Below are 18,457 nucleotides of genomic sequence, written 5' to 3' on the forward strand. Positions count from 1 at the left end.
AGGGAGTTTATTCTGGTGCAGTAGTGGTAACCCTAACTAGCTCAGATGCTCTGAGTTCACATTCCTCTTCAGGGCTTGGGATGGATATGGAAAATGCATGAAAACATGAATGGAAGAACCTGGCCAAACAATTCAGTTATCAATCTGTAAGCCCTGTCCATGTGTCATGCCTTCAGCAAGAGGCGAGCAACACGCTTTAGGAAAAATCTAGCTATGAAGCAGACATAAGCATATGCTTTTGTGTGCTACCACATATGACAGGAGAAAAGAAGAACCTGTACCATTGTCAAAATGAATGACAGAAGTCTTGAGAAAATGGCATAACTGCCACAGACAATTGTGGGGTAAATTAGCTCCCTCCTGAAAAGCATTTTCTCTCACAAAGCTCAATTTTTCTTCTTTGGAGGGCTACTCACTAATATATAGGATAACATGCATAAGGAAAAATAAATAAATGCTTTTGGATGTAGGTTTGCTTGCTGAGTTGAAAGGTTCATTTCCAGATGTTTTGTTACATTACTAGATAACATCTTCAGTGGACCTCACGCGAAGCAGTGCTGAAAATTCCTGTTTTCTATTTATATGTTTGGGTTTCTTTGGGTTGGTGATGTTATTTCCTGTGGTGAAGTCATTTCCTGTTCCTTTTCTCAGGGGGTGGTAGATGGGGTCTTACTCAATGTGTATGTTGATAGAGTTCCAGTTGGAATTCCATGCTTCTAGGAATTCTCATGCATGCCTTTGTTTGGCTTGTCCTAGGATGGATGTATGGTTCCAGTCGAAGTGGTGTCCTTCCTCATCCGTATGTAAGGATACTAATGAGACAGGGTCATGTCTTTTTGTGGCTAGTTGGTGTTCATGTATCCTGGTGACTAATTTTCTGTCTGTTTGTCCAATGTAATGTTTGTTATAGTCCTTGCACGGAATTTTGTAAATGATGTTAGTTTTGCTCATTGTCTGTATCGGATCTTTCAAGCTCATTAGTTGCTGTTTTAGTGTGTTGGTGGGTTTGTGGGCTACCATGATGCCAAGGGATCTGAATAGTCTGGCAGTCATTTCTGAGATGTCTTTGATGTAGGGGAGAATGGCTAGGATTTTTGGACATGTTTTGTCTGCTTGTCTAGGTTTGTGGCTGAGAAATTGGCAGACTGTGTTCATTCGGTACCCATTCTTTTTGAATACATAGGATAGGTGATTTTCCTCTGCTCTGCATCGTCCCTCTGTGCTGCAGTGTGTGTTGGCTCGTTGAAATAATGTTCTGATGCAGCTTCGTTTGTGGGTGTTGGGATGATTGATTCTGTAGTTCAATATTTGGACTGTATGTGCTGTTTTTCTGTAGACGCTGGTTTGAAGTTCCCCATTGGCAGTTCGCTCCACTGTGACATCTAGGAATGGCAGTTTGTTGTTGTTTTCCTCCCCTTTAGTGAATTTATGCCAATAAGGGTATTATTGATGGTCTTGAAGGTTTTGTCTAATTTGTTTCATTTAGTGATGACAAACTGCCATTCTGAGATGTCACAGTAGAACAGCCAATAATGTGTATTCAAAAAGAATGGGTACCAATGAACACAGTCTGCCAATTTCACAGTAACAAACCCAAACAAGCAGACAAAACATGTCCAGAAGTCCTAGCCACTCTCTCCTACATCAAAGACATCTCGGAAATGACTGCCAGACTATTCAGACCGCTTGGCATCACGGTAGCCCACAAACCCACCCACGCATTAAAAAAGTAGATAATGAACTTGAAAGATCCTATACAGACAATGAACAAATTTAATGTCATTTACAAAATACCATGCAAGGACAATTACATTGGGCAAACAGGCAGAAAACTAGCTACCAGGATACATGAACACCAACTAGCTACAAAAAGACATGATCATCACATATGGATGAGGAAGGACACCACTTCGACTGGGACAATACATCCATCCTGGGACAAGCCAAACAAAGGAAAACACGAGAATTCCTAGAAGCATGGCATTCCAAATGGAACTCTATCAACAAACACATTTAGTTAGACCCTATCTACCACCCCCTGAAAAGGAACAGGAAATAACATCACCAACTCAAAGAAACCCAAACATATAAATAGAAAACAGGAATTTTCAGTACTGCTTCGCATGAGGTCCACTGAAGATGTTACCTTGTAAGGCAACGAAACGTCTGGAAATGAATCTTTCAGCTCTGCAAGCAAACCTACACCAAAACCTTAATCTGAGCTACAAATCTTCTCAAAACTCACAAAAATAAATGCTTGTTAATATAGAACTTAAACATTGTCAAAAGGAGATGAGAAGTTAAAGCTTTTTGTCTTGCACTTATCAGAACTAAGATACGAGGAACAAACTCAAAAAGAGACATTAGCTTAAACAAAATGAGAGACGTATGTTGATTAGTTGGACCATCATCACCTGGAGATGCAGGTAGAACATTTAACTGTCAATCTTCATTATAAGACAGGTAGGTGGATTCTGATTGGTCAGGGTAACATCATGGGAATGAAACAATGTTTAGTTGTGTCCATGACTTTTTTTTAATAATGTGAAGGTGCTGGTATTGGACTGGAGTGGACAAAGTCAGAAGTCATATGACACCAGGTTATAGTCCAAAGGGTTTATTTGAAATCACAAACCTTTGGAGTGCTGCTCCTTAATCAAGTGAGCTGTTGGATTATAACCTGGTGTTGTGTGACTTTTGACTGTTTTGATTTAAAAATGTGAATGTACGAATTTGATTTACGTACATAAAACCAGTCCCAAGTATTTTGGTATGTAGTTCCTAGCACAAACAAATGATTGCAGATTGTTTTAAGTGTACATCTTGAGGGTCAGATGGCTGGTCTATGATGCAGATTAATGCCAACAGCATGGGATCAATTCCTATACTGGCTGAGATCATCATGTAGAGTCATAGAGGTATAGACATAGAAAAGGGTCTTTGGCCAAATAAGTCTGCACCAACAATAACTAATATTAAAAGCATGTATATCTCAATATCATGCACTTATCCCATATCTTTGAATGATATTTCAAGTGCTCGTCCAAATATTGCTTTAAAAGTTATAAGGTTTCCAGCCTCCACGAGCTTCTCAGGCAGTGCATTCCAGATTCCCACTACTGTCTTTAGTGAAAATGTTTTCTTTCAAATCTCTTCTGAGTCTCCTGCCTGTTACCAAAAATCCATGTTCCCTTGTGATTGACCACTCAACCAAGAGAATCAACTGCTCCCTACTCACTTTATCCATACCTCTCAATCTTATACACCTCAATCATGTCCCCAACATCCCACGCCCCAGCCTTTTCTACTTTAAAGAAAATAATCCAAGCCTATCTAGTCTCTTTGAATAGTTCAATTGCTCTATCCTGGTGAACCTCCTCTGTACCCGAAATGAAGAGTAAAAAATGAGGTCTGCAGATGCTGGAGATCACAGCTGCAAATGTGTTGCTGGTCAAAGCACAGCAGGCCAGGCAGCATCTCAGGAGTAGAGAATTCGACGTTTCGAGCATAAGCCCTTCATCAGGAATGAGAGAGAGTAGCCAAGCAGGCTAAGATAAAAGGTAGGGAGGAGGGACTTGGGGGAGGGGCGATGGAGGTGGGATAGGTGGAAGGAGGTCAAGGTGAGGGTGATAGGCCGGAGTGGGGTGGGGGCGGAGAGGTCAGGAAGAGGATTGCAGGTTAGGAGGGCGGTGCTGAGTTGAGGGAACTGACTGAGACAAGGTGGGGGGAGGGGAAATGAGGAAACTGGAGAAATCTGAATTCATACCTTGTGGTTGGAGGGTTCCCAGGCGGAAGATGAGGCGCTCCTCCTCCAGCCGTCATGTTGTTATGTTCTGCCGGTGGAGGAGTCCAAGGACCTGCATGTCCTCGGTGGAGTGGGAGGGAGAGTTAAAGTGTTGAGCCACGGGGTGATTGGGTTGGTTGGTCCGGGCGGCCCGGAGGTGTTCTCTGAAGCGTTCCGCAAGTAAGCGGCCTGTCTCCCCAATATAGAGGAGGCCACATCGGGTGCAGCGGATGCAATAGATGATGTGTGTGGAGGTACAGGTGAACTTGTGGCGGATATGGAAGGATCCCTTGGGGCCTTGGAGGGAAGTGAGTGTGGAGGTGTGGGCGCAAGTTTTACATTTCCTGCGGTTGCAGGGGAAGGTGCCGGGGGTGGAGGTTGGGTTGGTGGGGGGTGTGGATCTGACGAGGGAGTCACGAAGGGAGTGGTCCTTGCGGAACGCTGATAGGGGAGGGGAGGGAAATATATCCTTGGTGGTGGGGTCCATTTGGAGGTGGCGGAAATGGCGGCGGATGATACGTTGTATGCGGAGGTTGGTGGGGTGGTAGGTGAGAACCAGTGGGGTTCTGTCTTGGTGGCGGTTGGAGGAGCGGGGCTCAAGGGCGGAGGAGCGGGAAGTGGAGGAGATGCGGTGGAGGGCATCGTCGATCACGTCTGGGGGGAATCTGCGGTCCTTGAAGAAGGAGGCCATCTGGGCTGTGCGGTGTTGGAACTGGTCCTCCTGGGAGCAGATGCGGCGGAGACGAAGGAATTGGGAATATGGAATGGCGTTTTTACAGGGGGCAGGGTGGGAGGAGGTGTAGTCCAGGTAGCTGTGGGAGTCAGTCGGTTTATAATAGATGTCTGTGTTGAGCCAGTCGCCCGAGATAGAGATGGAAAGGTCCAGGAAGGGGAGGGAGGAGTCTGAGACAGTCCAGGTGAATTTCAGGTCGGGATGGAAGGTGTTAGTAAAGTTGATGAACTGTTCTCAAGGGCGGAGGAGCGGGAAGTGGAGTCTCAAGGGCGGAGGAGCGGGAAGTGGAGTCTCAAGGGCAGAGGAGCGGGAAGTGGAGTCTCAAGGGCGGAGGAGAGGCACCTTCCCCTGCTACCGCAGAAAATGTAAAACTTGCGCCCACACCTCCACACTCACTTCCCTCCAAGGCCCCAAGGGATCCTTCCATATCCGCCACAAGTTCACCTGTACCTCCACACACATCATCTATTGCATCCGCTGCACCCGATGTGGCCTCCTCTATATTGGGGAGACAGGCCGCTTACTTGCGGAACGCTTCAGAGAACACCTCCGGGCCGCCCGGACCAACCAACCCAATCACCCCGTGGCTCAACACTTTAACTCTCCCTCCCACTCCACCGAGGACATGCAGGTCCTTGGACTCCTCCACCGGCAGAACATAACAACACGACGGCTGGAGGAGGAGCGCCTCATCTTCCGCCTGGGAACCCTCCAACCACAAGATATGAATTCAGATTTCTCCAGTTTCCTCATTTCCCCTCCCCCCACCTTGTCTCAGTCGGTTCCCTCAACTCAGCACCGCCCTCCTAACCTGCAATCCTCTTCCTGACCTCTCCGCCCCCACCCCACTCCGGCCTATCACCCTCACCTTGACCTCCTTCCACCTATCCCACCTCCATCGCCCCTCCCCCAAGTCCCTCCTCCCTACCTTCTATCTTAGCCTGCTTGGCTACTCTCTCTCATTCCTGATGAAGGGCTTATGCTCGAAATGTCGAATTCTCTATTCCTGAGATGCTGCCTGGCCTGCTGTGCTTTGACCAGCAACACATTTGCACCCGAAATGAAGAACCCACCTTCTCCACATTACCCCTCACCTGAGGTTTGGTGACACTCCCTCAGGTTAAACTCATCACCAGTTATCTCTCTAATGAGGCAACAGCCTTAAGGTTTTTGGGACTATGGTGACTTGACATATGTTTTAGCACAATCCAGATTATTTAATAAATAATTTGAATAGCAGAATCACATCTAATTGTGGACATACTTAATTGAGTCTTGCCAGCATGAGTTGAGCAAGAGCAGACTGCTGGCAGCCGTGAATGAAGATCAGGATGTGTTCTGTAATGGTCCACCAGTCATTGTGACATATGGCATACAGACTTGGCATCACACTATCTGTGTCATTACATCCTTTATAAGAGACTCAAACATTTTCTCAATAACAGACCTTAACCTAATTTGTCTATAGTTACCCTTCTTTTGTCTTCTTCCTTCTTTAAATAAAGGTGTTACATTGGAAGTTTGCCAAACCTTTGGAACTTTTTCAAAATCTAAAGATTCTTGGAAGATTATGACCAATGCACCATTAAGTCTGTAACTGTTTTCTTCAGTATCCTGGAATACATCCCATCAAAATGGGGAAATATTGGTCCCATTGGCTTTCCAAGCACCTTTTCTCTAATGATGATTGTTGTATTTATTTCCTCTCTCATCTTAGTCTCTTGATTGTTTAGTATTTTTGGAATGTTAGGAGTGTCTTCTTCTGTGAAGACTTGTATAAAGTATTTATTTCACTCTTCTGCCATTTCCTGGTACTGATTATTATTTGCCCAAACTCATTCTCTAAGAGGCCTACCTTCACTTTGGTCCTCTCTTTCCTTTTATATATTTAAAGATGCTCTTGCTGTCCATTTTGATATTACTTGCACCTTTACACTCACATTTATCTTTCTCCTTATATTATTTTGCTTTTTTTGTTTTAACTTCCTCAATCCTCAGGCTAATCACTAGTCTGTCACATTGCATGTCTTTTCTTTCAATTTGATGCTATCTGATTAATCATAGTCACTTTTTCTCTTTCATAGAGTCCTTACTGTCCATGATCTATTTTCTTAAATATCTGTCATTTTTCCTCAACTTCTGCAAAACTCCTGCCCCAGTCTATGACAACTAGTTCAGCCCTTATTCCTTTGCAATAACCCTATTTAAGTTTAGTGCAATTGTTTCTGACCCAAGTTCCTCTCAATTAAATGCTAAATTCTACCGTGTTATTGTCCCGAGGGGATCGTTTACTTGGAGATAATTTGTTCAAAGTGCCTCATTACACATCACCAGATCCAGATAGACAGAACTCTGGATTCACAACATTTTTTTCAGAAACTGTCCTGAATACACTTAACGAATTATTCCCCATGGCTACCTCTGTCAATCTCACTCTTTCAATCTATGTGAAAATTAAAGTCACCTATGATTAATGTACTGTCTTTGCTACATGCCCTCATTAACTCCTGATTTATTCTCTGTACCACTATATTACTACTGTTAGGAACCTTAGGCTATTCCGACCAGTATCTTCTTTCCCTTGTTATTTTGTACCTTCACTCAGATGGGTTCTGCACCTTTTGTTCCAAGGTCATTTCTTGCTTTCACACTTATTTTACTATTAAGAATAATGTTAATCCATCACTCTTTCCTTCTTGCTTAATGCTTCAAGCACACTTGAATATTTAGTCTCAGTTTTGATCTCCTTGTAACTGTCTCAATGTAATTGATGTAAGATCATACCGATTAACCACTATGTTGGCAATTGATTAATTTAATTTGTTCTGATCACTACATGCATTCAAGTAAAGAGATAGTAGATTTTCTATTTTTACCATTTCTTTTTCTTTTGACTCTACGTACTGGTGTTTCTCTATGTATGTAAACTCTATTCCTACCGTCTCATTCTAGGCATCATTATCCAAATGATTGCCCTATATTGCTGTTATTCCTCTTACTTTGTAAACCTGCATTTCCTTTCTGCCAAACAGTTCCATTCCCTTTAATTAGTTAAAAACCCTCTCAACAGCCCTAGTTATCTGATGCACCCAGACACTGATCCCAACATGGTTCAAGTGCAGCTCATCCCACCAGAACAGCTCCTTTCTTCCCCCAGAACAGGTGCCACTGCTCTACAAACTGAAATTCATTCCACCCAGACCAACATTTAACTCATTGACTTTAGTTACCTTATGCCAGCGGCTCAGGTAATAATCCAGAGAGGCAGAGAATCATACAGAGCAGAAGAGCCCCTTCAACTCATTGAATTTGTACCACCAAAAATACACTACTGTTTACTTTGTCCCACTTTCCCACACTAGGTCCACAGCCTTGAACGTTATGATAATTTCAAGAGCTCATGCAAATATTTCTTAATGGTTGTGAGGTTTCCAGCCTCAGCTGCCCTCCCAGGCAGTGCATTCCAGACCCCCATCACCCTCTGGATGAGAAAGCTTTTCCTCAAATCTCCACTAAAACTTCTGTCTTCACTTTGAAATAATCCTCCTTGTTAGAATTCCTTTTGCTGAAAGGAACAGCTACTTTCTATTCAACTTGTCCATGCCCACCTTAAGTTACTCCCACCTACACCCACCTCCCACTGAAACTCTACCTACAGTCTTCTGTGCTTATAGTCCAACCAATCAGCACTCTCTTCTAATTTTGTATTAAGTGGTGCATCTTGTTTGGAGTCTGTTTCTTATGGCCTCGTCTGATGCGTTATAAGATGAAAAGCTTCAACTTCTAGTCTTATTGTAGCAACGTGAAAGAACTGTTTACAGACTTCACCTGGTGATGCAGGTAAGAATATGTTTTTCGGAATAGTCTTCATAGTTTAAATGCTCCAACACAGGTTATTATCTTGGAGCTTCTGCTTTTTAATGTAGCTCCTAAACTTTCTGCAAAACCTCCTTTCCAGTCCTTTCAATGTCATTTGTACAAAAGTGGTTAATGACAATTGGATCCCTCCCCTCCCATTCCAAGTTATTCTCTAGGCCCAAGAAGAAATCATTAACCTTCGCATTCAGGTTTAAAGAACCTTTATAGTTTGGAAGAAATCCATTCGACCCAGCGAGTCCCTCTGAACAGCATCCCAATTAGAGCTTTGAGGCAGCAGTGCTAACCAATTAAGCCACCGTGCCACCCATTGTCAGGTAATACGACCTTTCAGCCTTCTGCTTAAGGCTGCAGAAAGCAGTATACAGAGGAATCTCAATTGTCAAGAGGACCCGGGTGGGGAGTATTTCACTCGGTTAATCGAATTCTAGATAATCGAATGCTGGATAATATGGTTTAGCTGAGCATCGTGACCTTGCAATCTTGCTGGATAATCTGAAATTCAGATAATTAAGGTTCCTCTGTATTCCTCCCTAATTACACAGTCCCTTGCCACAACCACATTTTTATTTCTTCCCCCCCATTTGAATGGCTTCCTGTACTAAGGTGCTGTGATTACTCAGTCCTCACTCTCGTCCATACAGCTCATAATTATTTGACAATTGTAGCAGTTCAGAATCCTCAGTTCGAACCTTCTGGGCTTTCGTACCTGCCTCACCTGCAGTCAGACCTTCCTGTCCCAGATCACTTACCAGTTTTGAACTACCTAGTCTGAGGGGTGTGAGCACCCTCTGGATCATAGTGTTCATGTAATGTTCATCTTCCTTGATGTGGTGCAAAGTCTGCAGCTCAGACTCCAGTTCTGCAACTCGGATCTAAAGTTCCTCCAGCTGCAAACACTTATTACAGATGTGTTCACTCAATATCCAGCAGCTTCCACATGCTGCAGTAGCAACACGTCATCTATCCTGTCATCACTATGGAGTGATATTTTTGATGTTAAAAATCATCAGTATTAATTTTTTACATAACAAGCTATCGTTTTAAGGAAGAAAAAAATGCCTAAAGACCCTACTTATACTTTAAATAGTAGAAATATTCACCAGTCCTACTCACCAATCAGAATCTTTCCCTGCACTCTCATCATATTGTGGTTTGAGACATTGCTCCTCCATTGGTTTCACTACAGGCCAACCCCTTGATCCACATTTTCTATGTTCTCCCATTCACGTTTTGCTCTGAAGCATTTACTGCTTTCAGTAAACCTTACGATAAACACCTCTGACCCCCTTTGCACTGAATTCCTACTTGCAAGTTCACTGACTCAGCCTTTGTCTCACTCTGTTAAAGTCTCCCTCAAACTGACCAGCACCTTCCTACTCATAAGTATATGAGGGGCAGTAGGCTGGTGTTCTTTCTGACTGTGCCCAACCAGACTCATAGTATAATCCATTGTGAATATGCTAGAATCTACATGAATAAATGCTTGGAACCTGGGTTATGGAGGCAAAAATAATTTGTATAAATATTGAAACTTTTTTTAAAAACAAGGGGTCATGGTGACAACCAAATTCTGCTGTACCCCTCAGCAATGCTAACCAATTAGGATTTCTCTGTCTGGTCTAAGAATGAAGATTGACATTTAACTGTTCTTGCCCACATCTCCAAGTCAATGGTAGCCCAACCAATCAGCACTCTCTTCTAAGTTTGTATTAAGTGGTGTATCTTGTTTGAAGTCTGTTTCTTATGGCCTCGTCTGATGTGTTATAAGATGAAAAGCTTCAACTTCTAGTCTCATTGTAGCAATGTGAAAGAACCATAACTGTTTACAGACTTCACCTGGTGATGCAGGTAAGAATATGTTTTTCGGGATAGTAATTTTGTCTTCAGAGTTCCTTGCCCAGTCAACCATTCCCTTTCTCCCTTTCATCGGAAAGTTGATATCAGTCAGAACGGATGCTGCAGGCAGTTTGTGAATGCTGGCCACTAATAAGAAAGCACAAATAAAATTGACTTGTGAAAAACTGAAATCAAGCTCATGAATGCAATCTTGAACCAGATTAACAGAAATTATTTACTTTGTCTCGACATGTTTTTCTGTTACTTTTGAATATTAATCTGCTGATTATGAAATAATTACTTATATTGTCATTGGCCAACTAAGCATGTGATGGGATGCCACATTATGAGTAGCCATTACTGCCCTGCCTTCAGTTGTTTTAGTCCTAAGACATTTGATTGGGTGGATAAGATGCAAGGGACCTTCAGGGGCTATGGTAGTTTCCTTTAGTTGTTCTAGAAGTTTCAGATTTGAGACGTACACCAGGGCCTATTGGCCTATAAAGTAGTTCAAATGAGCTCTGAGTGTAGGTGCAGATGTGTTTTGTGTTCAGCTGTCCTGTAGAAGTCAGTGGCAAATCACTGCCCATTCTTGTGGATCAATCCATTGAAAGTTTATGGTATGACTCAGGGAAGTGTGGAGAAGAGAAACTGTTTGCAGAGTCCGTAACAAGATGACAGGTTTAAAGTAACCAGCTTACCAATTCCAGCCACCCTGCAACTGATTTCTTTAATTTGTTTTTTGTATTCTATCTCTGGCCCAGTGATTACTTAATTGCCTGAAGCTTTAACTAAAGTGGGTGAGATTTCCTGGTGACTGAAATCTTGAAATATTCCTGAGTTTCTCTGATTCACAAAGCAAGCCCTATACTCACTTCAAATCTGCACATGTACACACTTTAATTTGCAGCTCTTTAATTACAGGGAAATTAGCATTCTTCAAATTTTCATTGAGGAAATCTTCATGGCTCCTGATAATTTATGTATTGACTAGTAAAGCCTATAGGAGCTGGTATTGCTGAATTTGGCCATCATGGGTGAAGTGATACCCCAGTTAGAATATTTGAACTTGCATAACATGAGGTAAACTGGGACTTTTTTTTGCCAAAGAATTAATCAATTGGACAAGTCTTTGTAACTGGGTCAGGTGTGGGGAGGGCCCTAGAGAATACACATCTGCATAGTTCCTGAAAAATCCAGACACTTGGTCAGTTGAGAACTGCCACAATAATAAATTAGCTATATAAATAGTAAAAACATGACCAAACAAGATGTAGAGCTGAATTGAGACTAAAGAGGGAAGTTACAAATGGAAGCTGGAGTCTTGTCCAAGGTGCTAAACAAAAACTTTGCATCTATCTTTATTAAGCAAGCTAATACTGTGCAGGTCATGCTGAAAGATGAGGTGGTTCAGGCACTTAAAGAGTTTAAAATTATAAGGATAAGATACTTTTGAATTTCTCATTACTTCAGCAATCGAAGAGGCACATTCAAGAGGGAAGAAGAAAATGAGTCTGAAAATTGCAGCTAAAGTTTCTGTTATTCCTTCACTTCAAATTGGAGTCAAGTAGGAAAGACCATAAGACCATAAAAAATAAGAGTGGAAGTAAGGCCATTCAGCCCATTGAGTCCAGTCAGCCATTCAATCATGACTGATGGGCATTTCAATACCACTTACCCGCAATCTCCCTGTATCCCTTAATTCCTCATGAGATTAAGAATTTACGAATCTCTGCGTTGAAGAAATTCAACGTCCTGGCCTCCATTGTCTTCATGGCAGTGAATTCCACAGGCCCACCACTCTCTGGCTGAAGAAATATCTCCACATTTTTGTTCTAAATTGACCCCTTTAATTCTAAGGCTGTGCCCACATGTCCTAGTATCCCCACCTTTTGGAACCAATTTCCCAGTGTCCAAACACTGGGCGGCATGGTGGCACAGTGGTTAGCACTGCTGCCTCACAGCCCCTGAGACCCGGGTTCAATTCCCGACTCAGGCGACTGACTGTGTGGAGTTTGCACATTCTCCCCATGTCTGCGTGGGTTTCCTCCGGGTGCTCCGGTTTCCTCCCACAGTCCAAAGATGTGCAGGTCAGGTGAATTGGCCATGCTAAATTGCCCGTAGTGTTAGGTTTGGGGTATGGGTGGGTTGCGCTTCGGCGGGTCGGTGTGGACTTGTTGGGCCGAAGGGCCTGTTTCCACACTGTAAGTAATCTAATCTAATCTAAACAGGAGAACACTCCATACAATCAACACAGGAATTCTTGGACATCATCAGGAATACACACATAGACAAAGAAGAAACCATGGTATCATTCGCTGTGACGGCACTGTTCACATCAATTGACAAAACCCTAGCCAGAGAAACAATAGCCAACCTACTGGACATACATAACAGAACACAGGAGGCCGAACCTATCAACAAGGACGGCATACTTAAACTACTAGACCTGTGCCTCACCACACACTTTACATTCAACAATCAGATATACGAACAAATCAACGGAACACCCATGGGATCACCAATCTCGGGACTCATAGCAGAGGCAGTTATGCAAAGGTTAGAACATACAGCCATACCACAAATCCAACCCAATCTCTGGATCAGATACGTCGATGACACCTTTGTAATCATCAAAAACACAGAAATAGAAAAAACACACCGAATCATCAACGCCACACTCACAGGAATCCGATTCACGAGAGAAGAAGAAAAGGATAGCCAACTCCCATTCCTAGACGTGTTAGTAGAGAGAACACCCAACGGAGAATTCACCAGAAGGGTACACAGGAAACCAACACACACAGATCAAGTCCTAAACTATGAAAGTAACCACCCCAACACACACAAACGAAGCTGCATCAGGACACTATTCAAAAGAGCCACAACACACTGCAGTACACCAGAACTGCAAAAAGAAGAAGAGGAACACCTATACAAGGTATTTGCCAAAAACGGATACCCACGCAACTTTATCAGCAGATGCCTAAGAGATAGACCACGGAACGAGGACATGCCACAACCAAAAGGACTAGCCACACTACCATACGTCAGGAGCATCTCAGAACTGACAGCCAGAGTACTGCGACCCTTAGGACTCATAACAGCACACAAGCCAACTTCCACACTCAGACAACAACTCACTAGAACAAAGGACCCAATAGCCAGCACGAGCCAAACTAACGTAGTTTACAAAATACCATGCAAGGACTGCACAAAACACTATATAGGACAAACAGGAAGACAGCTAACAATCCGCATCCATGAACATCAGCTAGCCACAAAACGACACGACCAGCTATCCCTAGTAGCCAGACACTCAGACAACCAGGAACATGAATTTGACTGGGAAAATACTACCATCATAGGACAAGCCAGACAGAGAACAGCCAGGGAATTCCTAGAGGCATGGCATTCATCCACAAACTCCATTAACAGACACATCAACCTGGACCCCACATACAAACTACTACAGCTGAAACTGACACCCGGAAGCGGCAAGATCAAACCACTATAAATACCGGAAGAAGCATCAAAGCAGCGCTTCACAGGAGGCTCCAATAGCACTGATGATGTTCCCTAGCCAGGGAACGAAACGTTTGCAGCAAAAACTTCCAGCTCGGTGAACAGAACCACAACAATGAAGGTTTGTAGTAGAGTACCCCAGGGATCTGAGTTAGGACGTTTGTGATATAGATGTATGAATTGCAACTTGGTATGCGTAAGATGGACACAATTTTACAACTTTCACGTATTACAAAACTTGGAATATTATGAACAGAGAGGAGGAGGATCATGTTGAACTTCTAAGAATCTAGACAGCATTGTGAAAAAGGTAGGCTCAGTGATAAATAACATTTAACGCAGAGAACTGTGCAGTGATTATTTTTGTAGTGATTATTGCTTCAGAGTCAACATAAAACAAAAGATGTTTCTAAATGACATACAGGAGTGGAGGAACCTGGGTGTGCATATGTATAAATGATTCAAGATGACTGGACAGGTGGATGGTGTATTCGTAACACAGTCTGGATTCTGTAAATAAGAGCATGGAGTGCAGGAGCAAGAAAGTTTGTTAATGCAGTCTATGTTTGGCTTCAACTACAGCATTGTCTAGTTCTAAGCACCACACTTCAGGAAGAATGTGAAGTTATTACAGAATAGATTGATTAGGGTTCCAGAGATGAGAACATCCAGTTATGTGGAATGATTGCAAAGCTGTGAGTCTCTTCCTTAGAGAAGAAAAACTTCAGAGGAGATTTGACAGAATTGATTAAATATGAGCAGTCTTGACACAGTAGGAAGTGCAAAATACTAGCCACTGCAAGATAAAAAGGATTGGGAAGCTGAGGGCACAGATCTAATGTAATTGAAGAAGAGGAGAAAGTGAGATCAGCAGATGCTGGAGTATCAGAGCTGAAAATGTGTTGCCGGAAAAGCGCAGCAGGTCAGGCAGCATCCAAGGAGCAGGATGCTGCCTGACCTGCTGCGCTTTTCCAGCAACACATTTTCAGCTCAGTAATTGAAGAAGAGGCAAAGAATAAAGAACAATACAGCACAGGGGCAGGGCCTTTGGCTCTCCAAGCCTGCGCTGACACATTTTGCCATTCCATACTGAAAATGCCATATCTTCACTTACAGGATCTGTACCCCTTTTTTCCCATCCTATTCATGTTTGTCCAGGTGCTTCCTGATAATGGTGACATGAGGAAGTCTCTTTCATGCAGCAAGCAATGCCTGATTATAACGAAGGCAGAGTCAATTTAAAAAAAAATTCCAGGATGAGGACATCACTGGCTAGGCTCGCATTTATTGTCTAGAAGGCAGTTAAGAGTCAACCACATTACTGTGGGTCTGGAATCACATGTAGGCCAGACCAGGTAAGGATGGCCATTTCCTTCCCTAAAAAGGATAACAACGAAACAGACAGGTTTTTTCCCAACAATTGACAATGGAATCAGAGTCATCATTAGACTCTTATTTCCAGATTTTTATTGCATTCAGATTCCACTATCTGCCACAGTGAGATTTGAACCTGGGTCTCACAACCTTACCTGGGTCTCTGGATTAACAGTTCTGGTATAATACAGTTAGGCTGTCACCTCCCTTTCGAAGGAACATGGAATTTTTACTAAATAGGGGAATGATCAGGGCTACTGAGAAATGGTATGGTAATGGTCATGGTAGCATTTCCATTTCAAATAAATACATTTTTACCAGAAGATTTGTTCTTGATCAGCTAAGAGCAGGCCGATGTGAATAATAAGTTAAAAATCACAACACCAGGTTATCGTCCAACAGGTTTAATTGGAAGCACACTAGCTTTCGGAGCATCGCTTCCAATTAAACCTGTTGGACTATAACCTGGTGTTGTGATTTTTAACATTGTACACCCCAGTCCAACACTGGCATCTCCAAATTATGTGAATAATAGGCTTTGTTGAGGAGGGTGAGCAGCAACAAGGTAAGAGTGAAGCAAGAGCTTTTTCCCCCTAAGTCTTCTAGTTGTTGAAGGGGCAGAGATGTAGTCAGTGGAGTGGCATGCCCCTCCTGTCAGATGTGGGAGATCAGGGTGTAGTCAAGTGTCCCTGGTGAATATGTCGCAAGAAGTATCTGGCTGCAGCTCCTCTTGGGTCATGTAGATTGGTTGGAGCCGCAGTTGGAAGCACAAAGAAGCATATGGAAGCAGAGTGCAAGATTAGCCTCAGGGAAGTGGTTACACTGCACACACAGCCAGGTAGATAGGTGACCACCAGACGAGGTAGGTACTCTGAGGGGTAAATTGCAGCAGCAGTCAGGTCTTTGGTACAGGTTATGGCAAAGTCTAAGAAAGCAATTGTGATCTGGGACTCTCTAGTTGGAGGCACAGATAAGTATTTCTGTGGCCGTGAGATTCCAGGATGGTGTTACTGCCTTGGTGCCAGAATCAAGGATGCCCTGGAGTGGTTGCAGGGACTTATTAAAGGGGACCATGAGCAGTGGCAGTTGTATGCATTGATGCTAATGACATTGGCCAGCATTTATTGCTCATCCTTAATTGCCAAAGAGCAGTTGACATAGTATAGGGAGTTTAGGAATAAAAGAGAAATCTAGAGGACAAAAAGGGGGCATGAGATTGTTTCAGCAGGTAATGTTAAAGAGAATATAAAAAGATTCTACAAGTAATTTAGGGGTAGAACAGTAAAAGCAGGGGGAGAATAGGACCCCTTAAAAATCAATGAGGGCATCTATGTGTAGAACCACAGGACATGGGTGAGATTTAAAAAAAAATGTCAGTATTTGCTGTGGAGAAAGACATAGAAACTAGGGAACTTGGGGAAATAAATATTCATGTCTTGAAAGGAGGCAACATTAGAGATGGTGTTGAAGGTCTTAAGAAATGTAACAATAGATAAATTCTTAGGACATGAAGTGTATCCCAGAGCATTGTGGGAAGCTAGGAAAGAAAATGCAGGGTCCCCAGCAGAGATAATTATACCATTGAGAGCCATGGATGAGGTGCACAAAGACTGAAGTATGGCTCATGTGGCATTATTTCAGAAATATGGTAAGGAAACGCTAAGAAACCATAGACCGGTGTGCCTAACATCAGCAATGGGTGAATTGTTGGAGGGGATTCTGAGACACAGGATTTAAATGCATGTGGAAAGGCAAGGACTTTGGGGCGGAACATGGCTTTATGCATGGAATATTGTGACTCACCTATTTTGAAAAGGTGACCAAGAAGATAGATGAAAACAGAATGGTAGATGTCATCTACATAAACTTTAGCAAGGCCTCTGACAAGACTCGCATGTTAGATGAGTCAGTAAGGTTCAATCATGTGAGATCCAAGGACAGCTAGCCAATTGGATGCAAAATTTGTTTCACAGAAATAGATAGAGGATGGTGGGAGAGGGTTATTGTTCAGAGCGAAGGTCTGTGACCAGCAGTGTGCCACAAGGATCAGCACCGTGTCCACTGTTGTTCATTATTTACATAAAGCATTTGGATGAGAATAAAAGATGCATGCTGAGAATATTTGTGGAGGACTGCAAAATTGGTGTTATAGTGAAGAAGGTTATCTAAGAGGACAACAGGATCTTGATCAACTGGGCCAGTGGACTGAAGAATGGCAGATAGAGTTTAATTTAGATAAATGAGAGGTGTTGCATTTGGTAAGATAAACCAGAGCAGGACATCCACAGTTAATGTTAGGACCCTGGTGAATAATGTCAAACTGACAGATTAAGGTGTGCAGGTACATAGTTCGTTGAAAGTGTTGTCACAGGTAGACAGGCTAGTGAAGAAGGCATTTGGCACACTTGTCTTCATGGGTCAGAGCACTGAGTACAGGAATTGCAACATTATGTTACAATTGTACATGACACTTGTAAGGCCATGTTTGGAATATAGCTTACAATTCTGGCTGCCCTGCTAATAGGAAGCATGTCGTCATTAAACTGGAAAGAGTGGGGGGAAAGTTACAAGGATATTACTGAGACTGTAGGGTTTGAGTTATAAGGAGCTGCAGGATAGGCTGGGACTTTTTTTCCCTCTGGAGCAGAGGAGGCTGAAGGATGACCTTAAAAGGTTTATAAAATCATGAGCAGCATTGATAAGGCGACTGGACAAAGCTCTTTCCCCAGGGTAAGGGAGTACAAATTAAAAGGCATAGGTTTAAGGTGAGAGGGGCAAGATTTAAAAGGGATCTGAGGGGCAAATTATTTTTCACAGATGGTGGTGTGTATTTGGAATGAGCTGCCAGAGGAAGAGTTGAGACGAGTACAAGTACAACACATAAAAGACAGACACATGGATTGAAAAGTTTTAGAGAGATATTGAACAAATGCAGGCGAATTGGACCAGCTCAGTTTAGGAAACCTGGTGAGCAATGATAAGTTGTGTCAGAGGGTCTGTTTCTAAGCTATATGACTCTGTATGAACTGAACCTGAACAGGTAAATGACCTGGGAGCTGATGCTTTCCTGATTCTGGCTGGCTGAAATGTGTTTCTGACATGAGCTTAGGAAATTCCTTTTCTGCATCTACCAATATGACTGGGGCTACTCCGCAGTAGGGGTCATTGTGCACACGCCATATACTATGTTAGACACTTGGCTACAACTGGGACCTCAAGAGCAGAGAATGCAGTCACAAGTTCTTTCTCCTCCAATACTGTGCCTTGCTATGGGTACTGTTGCCCATGCAGCATCTGGCCCTGCTTATCTCACTGTCAGTTCCTAC

At 42.9% G+C, this 18,457-nt stretch overlaps 1 protein-coding gene across 1 annotated transcript in view; it reads right to left on the minus strand.

Annotated features, from left to right (window-relative positions):
- adgrb3 (adhesion G protein-coupled receptor B3) overlaps positions 1 to 18,457 on the minus strand; it is an 870,525-nt gene that overhangs the window by 410,934 nt on the left and 441,134 nt on the right. Inside the window, exon 13 of the mRNA XM_060821286.1 lies at positions 10,233 to 10,379. Within this exon, the coding sequence (XP_060677269.1) occupies positions 10,233 to 10,379 (147 nt within the window). The remainder of the gene's footprint in view (positions 1 to 10,232; positions 10,380 to 18,457) is intronic.

This window comes from Hemiscyllium ocellatum, chromosome 3 (assembly GCF_020745735.1).
Source record: "Hemiscyllium ocellatum isolate sHemOce1 chromosome 3, sHemOce1.pat.X.cur, whole genome shotgun sequence".
NCBI lineage: Eukaryota > Metazoa > Chordata > Chondrichthyes > Orectolobiformes > Hemiscylliidae > Hemiscyllium > Hemiscyllium ocellatum.